This window comes from Benincasa hispida, chromosome 12 (genome assembly GCF_027475165.1).
Source record: "Benincasa hispida cultivar pf3 chromosome 12, pf3_genome.v1.1, whole genome shotgun sequence".
NCBI classification, from domain to species: domain Eukaryota; kingdom Viridiplantae; phylum Streptophyta; class Magnoliopsida; order Cucurbitales; family Cucurbitaceae; genus Benincasa; species Benincasa hispida.
The window spans coordinates 11,584,527-11,599,096 of NC_143489.1; the positions used below are offsets into that span (position 1 = coordinate 11,584,527).

The following is a 14,570-nucleotide window of genomic DNA, read 5'->3' on the forward strand; positions in this document are numbered from 1 at the left end:
CCTCCCACTCAATTCTGTTATTAAAGAAAAAGATTAATTAATTATCACATAATTAATATATTATAAATAAATACAATAACCAACTTATCATATTATATTTATAACCTATAGTTTTAATATTTCATCATATGAAACATATAAACTATAGTTCTTTTTCTATTTTATGGTATTTAATATAAATCATATTTATGTTAATTCCTCCAATTAATGTATCTAATACTTCATATCAATTATATCACATATAATTGAATTAATTTAATTATGTTATATATAATCAAATTTTCTCTTGTTAATTTGAATACTTCAAACCAACCTAAAATCTGATTTTCAACTTGAACCCACTGAGCTACCAAGGGGACCTTATGGACCTGTAGCTTGAAGCTCCAACTGTACATGAATAACTGACTAAACTCTTTAATCACAAGATCCACCATCCGTTAACTGTTAGTCACTCCACTAAAGACCGACAGTTGCATTCTTCGCACTACAGATATATTTTTGTGTTCATTGGATATAACCAATCAATAGTGCAATGAACCTTCACAAATCGCTCGTAAGTACAGCTGGACCAATTTATCATTTTTCCCCTGTAGTTACATCTAACTCCTTAAGTACCACTAATTTCTCTAATGAACAATAAGTCATAGTCCTACTATGACTGAGTTCTCTCTTCCCAAGAGATGGTATGGCCACTATGTTCAAGACCCGGAATCAGCCCTTAAGGGAGCAATTTATCTACTTACTTCTGCTTCGAGGAAGGAGTGAAATCCGTCTTGTGTAACTGAGTTCCCAGCTCCTTAATCAGATGAATCCCCAAAATGGTAGGCTTGTTGAGTTAGTAATTTGGCCACTATCACCCATACAAATCAAAGGACCACCCTCATGAACAGGAGTTCCCAACTCACTCAAGATTAAGGTCATGTCACCTATGGTCATCCTAGTGAAATGTAAGTTTCAATTATGAACGACATTATGTAAAGAGACTAATCATTTTGTGGTTTGGTCTTATATAAACTATTTGTATAGGATATCTCGCTCGCATGTCTCCACATGAATGGTTAGGATCAAACCATTTGTAGCACTTTACAACACTTGTAACATCTACAAAGCGGCCGTATCCGTAGTGTTACAAGGATAAGATATCCCTCCTTTATCCTTATACTACAGACCATTTAGGTTATTACTTAAGACATGATTCACTTGTATATCTCCACATACATGCTTAAGTTACATAAAATAACCTTGGATCTTAGTTTATTGGATTGAGTAAATTCTTATAAAATAATACTTATCTTATTAATAACAATATGTTTACAGAGTGTTTACAAACTACGAGACTATCAGAAGAATTAGGACATCAATCCTAACAATTTAAACATGTATGTAGAGACATATAGGTGGATCATGTTTAAATGATAATCTAAATGGTCTGTAGTAGATGGATAAGGTTGGGTACCTTATCCTAGTGACACTACAGATACGACCCATTTTGTAGTTATTACAAAGTATTGTAAAGTACTATAATTGATCAGATCTTGATCATTCATGTGGAGACATGTGAATGGGGGTATCCTATATAAAGAGTTTGTATAAGACCGGACCACAAAATTAATAGTTTCGTTATATAACATCATTAATAATAGAGACTTACATTTCACCAGGATGACCATAGGTGATATGACTTGAATCCTGAATGAGTTGTGAACTCCTACCTATAAAGGTGGTCCTTTGATTTGCATGGGTAATACTGGCCAGTTCGTTGACTCAATATGCCAATCATTTTGAGGATTTTTCTGATTGGGGAGCTGGGAACACAGCTACACAAGACGGAATTCACTCATTCCCTGATGTCAGGGTATGTAGATAAATTGCTCTCTTAAGGGCTGATTTTGAGGCTTGAACAATGTGACGCCACACTCTTTCTAGGCCCTAGAGGGGTTTGGTGATAGTTAGACTATGACTTATTGTTCATTAGAGGGATCAGTGGTACTTAAGGAGTTAGATGTAACTATAGGGGAAAAACGATAATTTTGGCCCAACTATACTTACGAGCAATTTGTGAAGGGTCATCATACTGTTAATTGATTATATTCAATGGACATAGAAATATATCTGTAGTGCGAAGAGTGCAACTGTTGGTCTTTAGTGGATAATAGTTAATGGATGTTGGATAATTAATTATCCAAGCACCATTGAAGTTTAGTTGCCACTATAACTCAATAGGGATAATTGAGAATTAATTTTGGATTAATTTGAATTGTTCTAATTTGAATTTGATTTATATTAAATGTCATAAATGATTGTGAGAATTCAAACTATAGATTATATTATATTTGATACAATATAAAAACTATAGTTTATATATTATATTAAATATAACATATAGTATAATATACATTATATAATAAAGTGGTTATTATATAATTATATATTTTTAATTAAATTAAATTAAATTAGTTTTAATTTAATTTAAATTTAATAAAAGGAGGGAGTTATAACTCCCTCCCCTAGTTTTCTCTCTAATCACGTACGTGGGAATAAGAGGTTACAAGAGATCTTCTTCTTCCTCTTGCTTCTAACGTAGAGAAAGTTTGTTGTGTTTTTTTTTCTTTTTTGGTTTTGATCACCCAGTAATCTCTCTCACAAAACACAGAAAAAAATCTTCTCTTCTCCCTCTCCCATAAATCAATAGAGAAGCTCACAACTCTCTTTGTAATTCTCTCCTCTAAGGAGAATATAGGATGTTCATTTGTGATGATGTCCACTTTGTTTCTATATGAAGTGTTCGTAATCTGAAGGAGGAGGTTCGTGAGGATTTGATTCTTTAAGGGTAAATGTGACTAACCCTAATTTCCTTCATTGTTTATTTATAAAACATGTTGTGAAATCTCTATGATATGTATAATTTAGTTCATGTATTATAATTATTTGTGAAATTGAAATTGGGATATGATCCACACTTCCGCATCATACCTCACAATCATTCATCTACTACATTGGCAAGTCTTTCGTATCAGATTAGTGGCAACTGTATTAGATTAGTACAGGGGCAAAATTTAACTATGGTGTCTTAGCTTTTTCTTTAATCAAATTAAATGTCATATTGCTTCTCAAGCCACCAAAATTCCCTTGTGTTTTACTAGATTTATTTGTGGGATTCTATTCACTCAAAAGCCTAATCTTTTCCTGGAATCAGACGTTTCTAGACCTCTTCCCCTTGCTTTATCACTCAGCTACAGATTGTAGTAGGAAAAACATGTTCCTGACCTAGTTCACACCGTTTGTGACTGAAAGTAGTCAAATTAGAAAGTTTCTTCTGACTCCATGTGGGAAAAAGGTGATGCATGTGCTGGAAAATGAATCAAAAGATCTTGACGTTTTGGCCCAGAATATTCTTGCTCGCAAAATTGAGGTGGATAACATGTTGAATATTCTTCGTAGTGCTTTGGATGGTCCTGATCAGGGTGGAAGCTCTGGTGCACAGGATGATGATACGGATGAGTGTTGATGGCTGCTTGTGTACTTCTCCTCTCTTGTTTTTTTTAAGCATGGCAAAAAGAGGGAAGAAGTTGAATATGTGATGGTGTTGTTTGGTGTTTGCTATGGTTGTTGCTTTTATTGTGGTGGTTTTCTTTGTTTCTGCTGCTGTTATGAATGGTGTGGTTTGTCTCTCAAACTGTTATATTCTATTTCAATGACATTGTGCTTCTGCTTGTCTAACTATGTTGATTAATTCTGTTTTTTTTTTTATCGATGCTTAAAAAATATTGGCAAATGGAGAGTTTGTTAGATATTATGTGGTTGAAAATATTTGTTTAAGTATCATAGAGGCAATATTTGTTTAAGTATCATAGATGTTATCTGATTTTCTTTGCATTTGTGGTTTTCTAGCAAAGTGATGTTCTACGAAAATGTAGATTCTGCAAAATACTTTCCTTATCAGGTTTTTCCTTCTCCATCATCATTTTTCGATTCTTTTCCTTTTTCAATATGTGACTGCTATGAAAGTTAGAATTGCTTGTATGTGTTTCTGCTGTGCATATTTATAGTACAATTAGTCCTCTGGTTTGGGTTGGTCGTATTATTTTGTGAGAAGCTCATGTTTGAAAGAAAACAACTCAGTGTGTATTCGGTCAACATTATAGTGTATTGAAAGAGTTGAGCTTCTTCAAGACATAATTTATATTCCTCATATCGAGGGTAAGAAGATCTTTTTTAGAATGGATTCTCAAGCTTAGGGGGAGCCTAAGCCATTGGAACCAAGGGGACTTTGTTCTTAGAAGGAAGGGTACAATACGAGTGAGAAATAGTCTCACGACTTGGGGGAACCTTAAGTCTTATAGAAAGGGAGTCTCGATCTTAGGGAGAGCCTAAGATTTGCTTCACTGATAATACAACTTAGGGAGACCATATGACACCGCGAGAAAGAGTCTCACATCTAAGGGAGCCTAGCTTATTAGTCGAGTGATAAAACTGTGTAAGAGTCACTGTAATCATGCATCTATTATAGATAAATATTCCATTGTAATTACTTATCATTGATATTAGTAAAGTTATCTTTTTTGGGCACACTACCCCCAGACGTTGGTGATTTACACCAAATTGGGTTACCAACCTCTGATGTTATTTTATCTATTATACATATTTGATCATTGTCTTACAGAATGCTATAACATTACTCATAGCATAGTTAATTTGCAGTAGATACCTTTTTTTCCTTTTTTTTCACATCGTATTGGGAGTACAACTGATCAATTGCTTCAAAGTGGTATTGAAAAGAAATTGCCCATTAAATACATTTTTCTTAATTAACATTTGGTAGACATAAACTATTATTTTTTAAGAATATTTTAGCAATTAACTAAGGCAACATTTGAGATTGCTTTTAAGAATGTTAAAAGTAATTACTTACAAATCTTTAACTGCTTTTGGGTGTTGATAAATGTTGATATTGAATAATTCTATTAAAATCACTTTTTTACATAGTTTATTTCCATACTTCCAAATTTGTTCCCTACTAGTTTTAAAAATAGATTCTCATAGATTCAATTGTTACTTCCTAATTAACAAGCTTTAAAATCAGACGATCAAACTCTATATCCTAAATTTTTAAATTGATTAGTTCAATGCCACTAATTTTCTTTAAAAAAATATCATACTTTTTCAAAAATAAAAAAAGTGGCGCATATTTTTCTTTATATACTTAATCAATAGGAAAATAAAATTTAAATTTGAGTTGAAAGCATATATAATGTAACATTTTAAATAATTATTTAAAATATAAATTATAAACAAATAAAATTGAAATTCTTGATAGTGAATATATTTTAGATATTACTTTTAATCAAGGTTTAAAATGTTGATATCGAAAAAAATATTGAGATCTTAATTTTACAAAAAATGTTGATAAAAATATCAATAGAATATCGATGTTGATGAATATTTCTAAAAAAAATTATATAAAAAAATATATTTAAATTAACAAATAAACATTTTACATTTTATTAGACAAAATAAGATTATTAATTATATTATATTTACATAGACTTTTTTACAATATAATGAAAATTTCGATTATTTCTTTTAGGTTTAAAGTTAAAATTGGCTCAACACTAATTTACTTTATTTTACCTATTATTATTATGATAGGAACTCCAATCCAAAATTTGAAAATAGGCTATAATTTAACATAAATTAATGTTTTAATGATCTACCCGGAACTCCAATCCAAAATTTGAAAATAGGCTATAATTTAACATAAATTAATGTTTTAATGATCTACCCGCCAGATTGTTGACCACAAATTAAGCTTCCAATTAAATTCTCCAAAGTTTGTGGTTTGAGTTTGGCGCTTAATTTTTGTCTTTTACTTACATCGGATTCATCGCAAATACCCCTCTTCTTATTAATAAATAATTCAATGTTTTTTTTTTTCTTGTTAGGAAAAAGAACGGTTCTAATTCATTCTTTTTTTTTAAAAAAAAAAATCTTTCTCACAAATTTGTATTGTTCTTGTAAAATTGGCTTCATCTCACATGCCAACTTCTGATGAATACCCAAAACTGGTGCCCAATCAATTGTGTTTGAAAATTACTAGATTCAAATACAAACAAACCAATTAAAGAAATATTGTTACATTATTAGGTCATATTCACTACTCTGTAAATAAAATTATTGCAATCATAATGATTCACATGATATTATTAACTAGCTTTATGGGAGAATACCACATTTTTTATATTACGATTGATTAATTACATTTAGGAGCATTTGGAGTAATGAATTAGTTATTATAGTCCTAGATTACTATAGTTGAGTTATGATAGTTTGTGTTTGTATGTAGATTATTTTAATTTGGATTATAATAGTATATGTTTGAGGTATAAACTATTTTAGTTTGAGAAGCACACGGTGGCAAATAATAAAAAAAATGATAACCCTTGCCCCAAACGCCCCTTAGTGGGAAGTACATGTGGTCTCAAGGGGAAAAGACAATTATAGAAAATTGGTTAAATTATTACTTTTTTCCTTGTGAGGTTTGTGTAATATATCCACTTGTTTCCTATCTCTTAAGTTTCAAAATTTTACACCTTCATTGTTCCAATTTTATCAGATGTCCCGAATGGACTACGCCTTCATCGTTAATATTTAGAAAATACTCCATTTCGATACTCTATTCAAGAGCTAGAGTTGGGAAAAAGGGCATGGTAGAAGAGGAGATGGAGTGCATTTTTTTTTTCTTTATAATTTTTAATTTAATTTTTTTAAAGAAGTGTTGTTTTCAAATATAGAAAAATAAATCAAAATATTTATAAAATATAGCAAAATTTCATAACTATTAGTGATAGACACTGATAGACTTCTATCATTAATAATTCTAAAATTTTATTATATCTTGTAAATATTTTTAGCAGTTTTACCATTTGAAATAATTTTTCTTATTTTGATTATACATTATGTGAGATGGTAGAATCAAACATATATCAGTTGAAGCATGCTTATTTTTAATTTTAAAGCATGTAATGTCATCTGTTTTAATAATAAAGTATGTTGCATCATGGTAACAAAAACTTATTTTATAGACCAAAATAGAGTATTTTCCAAAGATTTAAGTACAAAATTGTAGGAACCTAGAAATTAGGAGATCAAATAAGAATATATAAATAAATAAATAAATAAATAATAGCATTTCTATTCTTATTTATTGGAAACAATTTTAAATTAGTTATTCTTAAATTAAGGTTTGGAATATCTGGCTGGCTTTGCGCTGCTTTAATCTGATTGATTGGGTTCTTGTGGTTGTGGTGGAAAAAGGAAGGCAACATCTTCCAATTTTTGTCTCTAACTGAAACATATGATTACGTGTGTATTCATTTTTGCATTTTAATTACACATGAAAAATATAACACATTTCTTTTTCTATATAAAATATTTATTAATTATTAGAGTTTAATATATATTTTCACAATATTCTATTCTCTCTTAATAATTTTTTTAAAAATCTTATTAAAAACTAAACTTACCAACTTTGAAATAATTATACTAGAATATTCAATGCTATAATAAAGCAATCTAAAAAAGTAACATTCAATCTAAATCAAATTCTAGAGATTTAGATTCAAATTTTGAATCTTGGATTTTTCTATTATGTTTGAATTGAATTTATTGATTGGATTACATAGGAAACGTCATACATTCAAATTGATATAGATAATTTGTTCACTTTATTGAAAATATGTGGGATAGGAAATTGAACCTCTAATATCAAAGTTCATAACACAAATTTTAAGTCTATTGAGTTAGTTGAATATGATTTAATATAAGAAAAATACAATTTAAATAATGAAAGCACCATTGTTTTTGTATAGAAATATTAATATATTTTTATTTAAAAAATACTTTAGATTTTTAAGCTTTTATGAAAGTTTTAGTTTTCAACTTTTTAATTTGTAATAATTTAATTCATAAACTTTAGCATTTAACCATTGTGTTTCTCTAATTTAAAACATTAGACATATAAATTCAATGGTAGCCTAATTTTAGACATACGTTACAATTTCTCAATTGTTATCATGTAACAATTTTAGTCTACTTAGTTTACGAGCATATCTAGTCCCTAATAAATTTATAGGTCAATACATGTACAAAAGCCCGTTAGATCTTCATAATACTTTTCATGTAGAGACTAAATCTTTACAAATTCTAAAATGTAGAGATCTAATTTTTGTAAATTGATTAAAATTAAGAAATTAAATTGTTACACGATTGAAAGTATATAGACTAGATCGTTTTTTCACATACCATTGCACGGTCTTCTTTGATTGCGAAAAACGACCAAGCATATGATGTCATTCAAGATTCAAATGAGTGATCATCACAATGACATTCTAATAGATGTAAAGTTTGTTCTACTAAATATAGACTAATTTTATGACCCTTCAGAAAATCACAAATGATATGACATATTACTTCTCTTCTTTTTTGAGAAAGTGTGATAGAAAATTCTAAATCCTAAAAATTCCATTTCTTAACCTGTATTTTTAGGTAAATAAAATAATTAATATATTATAAAATAAATTTAAACTTATAAAGCCCTAGCATAAACGATAATTGAAAATCGTGGTTTTTTCTCAACTGTAAGCATGATGGAAAATCTCAATCAAAATTTCTATAGGGAGAATTCTGATATCCCATTTTGATGAAATTTTAAGGAAATTTCGATTTTTTAACTCAATTCAATATTTTTTTTTTAAAATTTTATAGTTTTGATTACCTGCAATTGTACAGTTTTATATGCTAAGGTATGATTTTACATGCTAATGTCATTTTCAATGAAGGAAATAAAATTTTCAAATGTGCTAATTTTTCATATTTTCAATAAATCTCAAATTTTCACCCTTATTTTCAATTCAAAACTTTCATTTTCAAATAAATTAAATTTGAAAAAAAAAAAACACAAAAAGGAACCTATATTTATTTTTAATCTCACTCAAACTTTTCCTATTAAATTTTTACATCTCAAATTTGAATTTTGTTTTTTACTATCCAAAAATTTAATTTTCACGTTATTTCATCTTAAAATATTCATAAACTTCATATTATTTTATAATTATCTTTCTATTTTTATAATAATTAAAAATGATCCATTATAATTTATTTAAGTCAGAATGAAAATTTCATTAATTAATGGTAACTAATTTAATTATTTTCTATCAATATACATAAAATTATCTAAAATTTTCATGGAACTCCAAAAAGAAAAAAAGAAAAAAAGAATCACGAAGCGTAGTATCGTAAAATAAGAAACCCTTAAAAAAAAAAAAAAGAAAAAAGAAAAAAAAGGAAAAAAAATCGGGGTGAATTCATCTCCGCCTTAAAGCCAGAAGAATCGGCGCGGAAAGTACCAATGTAACATAAACATCATAAATTCTTTTATTTTTTTAAAATTCTTTTCGAAGGAAAAATGTTCAAATAATTCAATTTTGTCAATCCTACCCTTCGAGCTTTTTGCTTGCCCTGCCGGTCGCCGGAATTTTCCTCGTCTATCCGGTGAGAGAAGCTCCTCCACCCTCGCCCCTCGCCGGCGGCGGTTTATCTTCGGGTTCTGGTGGATTGAAATGACTCTGCAATGACCCAGACCCGATTCTTCAGAACTCGGAACTCCAAATCTGACAAAGAAGCAGAACCCACCACAAGCGGTGGCGGAGGAGCCGCCATGAGAGTCATAGTGCCTCTGCAAGGCGTCGTTCAAGGAAGAGGCGGCGTCGTTTTGGGCTCTGTTATACCTTGCGTTCTCTTCTACTTTCTTCAGCTCTACTTGAAACGAAACCGGTCCGAACCATCCCCGGACCCTCCTTCCTCGCAGGAGGTGGATTCTTCGGGGAACTCTTCGCCATCGTCGAGTAATCAGTTAGTGGAGCTCTCTGTACTGCCTCGAACATTGTCTCGGACCTTCCTCTCGCCGAGGTCGAGTGGGCCGCTTTGCGTTTCGGGTCGGGCAAATTCGATTTCTAGAGTTGGGGATTCTACGATTTTCGTTGGAATGAGGAGGTTCTTGGAGGACCCATTTGATGAATTGGATAATCCGACGGGGATTATTCAGCTTTCTGTTGCTGAGAATAAGGTGGGTGGCTTTATGCTTTTTGTTGGTTTGAATATGTGTCAGCAAGATTTTTGTGCTCTGTATTTCTCGGTTTCTGTGTTGACGATTGTGGATGTTTAATCAAACGATGAAGTTATCCTCGGACTTGGTGCAAAATTGGCTAACGGAGAATGGAAGAGATGCTATATTAGGAGGAGTGAATCATAATGAGCTGAGTGTAGCTGGGACTGTAAGTTACCGGCCTTCAGATGGATTGACGGATTTGAAACTGGTAATCAAATTTCTGTCTTCTCTCTGTAAATAATGTTTTGAATTAGTTTAGTTGCCACTTGCCTGTATGAATTCATTTTTGACATGGAGAGATTTAATTGCTTGACCAGCTCTGTTTTTATTTTCTTGCATATGCTTGGATTTGTGTTCTCTAACATAGAATAAGGACATCAAATTTCTAAGCTGTTTCAAATGCTGATGACTTTATTTGAATATGTGCTTTCACCCTGTTAAAACCTTCTTCCTCTATTTATTTACATTCTTGATAATTATTCTTAGTTTGATTTATGAATATAGCTTTTGGAGACTGGAGAAACTCTATTTTGGCTGTGTTTAGAGATTAAAGGTGGTCCGGTCAATGTAAACGTAAAATTCCATTGAAGCATCCTTGGACCACCATTGTTAAGCTTATACTGAATGAAGTGAGATTTCAATATATGAAGCACAGTTGACTACAATGAGTATACCGGCTAACATGGTGTATTGTTGCAATTGAGTACCACCTTTGAGCTGGGACCTTTCATTTCCTATCAAGGAAATTATAATCATTTTCGAACGATTCCTCAATGTTAATGTTTGATTCTGATATTTATATCTCCTGAAAGTATTCTCCTTTCTGTATTTCTATCTTTATTGCCTAGCTTTTCTTTGTTAACATGTTAGAGAAGATGTTTAAACTTTCTCCATAATTTGTAGGTATTAGCTTTTTTATTACTTATTACTTATTACTTATTTCCTAGCTCTAGCTTGTCAGCTGTGTTGCCTCTAGCATTACCTTTTTACTTGTACTTCATTCGATTGGTAAGTAGACTACCATATGGACTTCCTTGTAATTGCCCAAAAGATTTACCTTGTCAATCATCTTCTCACAGGCTGTAGCAAGCTTCATGTCTCAAGTTGTAGGGAACTCTGTTTCATTCATCCCTTCCCATTTAGTATTTACGACCGGAGTGACCTCTGCAATCGAAACTCTTTGCTTTTGCATAGCAGACCCGGGAAATGCGTTTCTTGTTCCTACGCCGTATTACCCTGGGTACTTGTTCATTCTTCTTTCATGAAATACTACTTTAGTTTTATCTGGAAAAACTAAGAAACTAAATCATAAATGCAGTCTTGACAATGACGTGAAATGGCGAACTGGGGTGGAGATAGTACCCGTTCCCTGCCGCAGTGCCGATAACTTCAGTTTAAGCATAACTTCTCTTGATCGAGCATTCCATCAGGCAAGGAATCGCGGCCTTAAAGTTCGTGGAATTATAATCTCAAATCCCTCAATTCCGGTTGGAAATCAACTAAATAGAGAGACACTCTATGACCTTCTGGACTTTGCCAGGGAGAAAAACATCCATATCATATCAAATGAAATATTTGTAGGGTCGACCTACGGAAGTGAAGAGTTTGTGAGCATGGCTGAAATAATCGATGCAGAAGACAGTGACCGAGACAGAGTTCATATAACATATGCTCTATCTGAAGACATGTCACTTCCTGGTTTTGGAGTTGCTGCGATCTACTCTTTGAATGAGAATATCCTGGCTGCTGCTAGGAAACTGGCAAGGTTCTCATCTGTTTCCGCTATAACCCAGAACCTCCTTTCTTCTATGCTTTCAGATACGCAATTCATCCAGAGGTTCATTCGAACCAATCGAGAGAGGCTTGGAGAAATGGACGGTAAATTCACTGCAGGGCTGAAGGAACTCAACATCAAATGCATGAGGAGCAATGGAGGTTTCTACTGCTGGGCAGATATGAGCAAGTTAATCCGCTCTTACAGCGAGAAAGGGGAACTTGAGCTCTGGGAAAAGTTGGTGGATATAGGTAAAGTTAATGTTATCCCTGGCTCATCTTGTAATTGTATTGAACCGGGATGGTTTGGATTCTGTTTCACAACTTTGATTGATAAAGAAATACCTATTGTTATGGACCGAATTCGGAGAATTTCCGAAGGTTGTAAATCTTATACTTAAAATGATATTATTGTTCTGTACATATGTATCAATTGTATTAAACTTTTTCTAGGCCTTTGTAGTTGTTTATAGGCGACTTGTAAAGTGGTAGTACGGGATTTTGATCAATTGCTGCTACATTCTTAGCTTCTATAATTTTCTAGAGTAGAAATGGATTGCTACATTCTTAGCTTCTATAATTTTCTAGAGTAGAAATGGATGTTTCTGAACCTTCTTCAGTTGGAACCATTTTGTGGACTAAATTTAAGTCTTTCTTCTCACATAGTGAAACCAAAGTGAAGTAACTTCAGCTCCTGACTCGCAATTCGCCCCAAGTAGAGAATTCTCACCCTCATGCAGTACTCCATGTGACACAATTTTGTTGAACAAGTATAGACATCTTTAATCCATGAAATTATTTGTACCGTTAAATCGCTGAATTTACTTCGGTGCAGACGTATATTTAGTGATTTAACATTTCAATGAATTTCATGGATTAAAGACAGTCTATACTTTGATCAACAAAATTTAATATGAAGTTCTGTTTTCCTTTCCAAGGGACTAAAGCAATGAAACAAGCAAAACTAGCCGCTTTAATGGCTATACGCCTGTTTGAATGGTAATCATCCTCTCCTTTTTCTTGAAAGTGATACGCAAGGTCTATGAATCTTTCCAATCTTTTCTTCATTTTTCTATACAAGCATAGTCTCACAATCTCTCATTTTCGTTGTAGATTCGGTTCATTCATACGCCTCTCACCTAAAAGAGAAACTATTAGGAATCCTCTTTTTTGTGTGTGCTTCCTCTTTTGCACTAGCAATTGGTCCCGCTCCTCATTAGCTCAAGATAATAAATCGTACAAGTTCAAATTTCTACACTGTCATTATTCCACGTGAATAGTCCTAACCATGTTGGCAGGATCTTTTCTGAGTTTCTTCTTGCAACAGAACATATTATGAACAAACTTCAATAACTACAAAAGAAATTATCTGATTGATCCTATATCATATTTGGTCCCATACTTTGTGTTCATATGATCTAATTACTTCTTAAGCTTCACGAAGTTCAACAACTACTGGTCTTGAAATAGAGAAAATGTTGAAAAAAGATTGTCAACTCCCAACCTCTTACTACTATATAAGTTACACTCTAGTTTTCTTCAGGTTATATTTTAGTACTCTAGATAAATGACACATATATATTGAATAAAGAGTTCAATACATCTAGAAATCACTCAGAACTTCTCACCCTCACTAGAGAGACATAAAACCATGCCACCCTCTGATGATTCCCGTCACTTTCTCTGTTCCAAATGTGGGAATTTTTTCTGAAACTCAGTCATTAAAGCCAAATTCTCTTGATGAAGGATATTGGCTTTCTCTCTAAGCTTCTCATTCTCTTCAATTATGGTCTGATTTTCCAGATATAGCTGCAGATTCTTCAGCTCAATATCCTTCCCCAGCTTCTCTTCACATCTCCTCCTGCTAAAACAAAACAAAAACAAAAACAAAAACCCATAAACAAAGTTCCCTAAAACCCATAAAAAAGGTGAAATGGGGTTGTGTAAGAATTAGAAAGCAACCTTGTGAGTCTCAAAACTTTAAGTTTGGATCTCTTTAAACTTCTGTTCTTGAAACTCTGAATTGTATGAAACAGAACACTCTGTGTTGCACTGATGCACATTATTTTTCTATGGCAGCTTCTTAACTTTTGCCTTTCTTTCTAGTAGAATATTGTATGGAAGTTGCAGGGGAATCAGTGGGACTAAAGCTCATACTTATATAGACTGTGTAGACTCACGAGACAGAAAAAAAGAGAGGTAGGGAAAGCAAATTGTACTAATAATAATGACTGGTGGACTTCTGATTAAGCACTCTTTTTATCCTTTGGCTAAGGCCTCAGACATTGTTAATAACTAGTGACTTGTGACACTAACGGGCTCTCGTGTTAGTCGGTTCATTCATGTGTCTCTTTACCTTAAGCATCTGTCAACGAACTAGATGCTTAAAAATCGACCCGTCGCGCTTTCTTATTGACCTTTATTTGTTTCATGATTTTAGTTTTGAATAGATATTTGTAAAGAGTCAAATGGAACATTGAGAACAACCTTGAGGTGAGACCCATATTGTTGGGTTAATGTGTAATGAGCAATTTATTGACACTGTGAATGAAGGTATGATGCTAATTTGTATATTTGTGTATGACTGTATTTGCAATGAGCCTTTTTTTTTTCAGCCTTCCACATTACCAAA

General features: G+C 32.2%; 1 protein-coding gene and 1 long non-coding RNA gene across 2 annotated transcripts; one reads left to right on the plus strand and one right to left on the minus strand.

Annotated features, from left to right (window-relative positions):
- Window positions 1–9,333: 9,333 nt before the first annotated feature.
- On the plus strand, window positions 9,334–12,361 carry LOC120067212 (putative aminotransferase ACS10). Its single transcript, XM_039018722.2, has 4 exons — window positions 9,334–10,123; window positions 10,236–10,373; window positions 11,245–11,405; window positions 11,484–12,361. The coding sequence occupies exons 1-4, from the start codon at window positions 9,629–9,631 to the stop codon at window positions 12,337–12,339; spliced, it is 1,650 nt and encodes a 549-aa protein (XP_038874650.1). The 5' UTR covers window positions 9,334–9,628; the 3' UTR covers window positions 12,340–12,361.
- Window positions 12,362–13,340: 979 nt separating this feature from the next.
- LOC150031766 (uncharacterized) lies at window positions 13,341–14,040 on the minus strand. The gene is made up of 2 exons (XR_016525086.1): window positions 13,901–14,040; window positions 13,341–13,799 (listed from the first exon to the last, which is right to left on the minus strand). It is a non-coding gene; the product is annotated as an uncharacterized LOC150031766 (long non-coding RNA).
- Window positions 14,041–14,570: the final 530 nt, after the last annotated feature.

Coding starts and splice junctions, on each gene's coding strand:
- LOC120067212 (XM_039018722.2), top strand. CDS start 9,629: ATGACCCAGACCCGATTCTTCAGAACTCGGAACTCCAAATCTGACAAA. Junction 10,124..10,235: donor TTTCTGTTGCTGAGAATAAG/GTGGGTGGCTTT, acceptor CAAACGATGAAG/TTATCCTCGGACTTGGTGCA. Junction 10,374..11,244: donor GATTGACGGATTTGAAACTG/GTAATCAAATTT, acceptor ATCTTCTCACAG/GCTGTAGCAAGCTTCATGTC.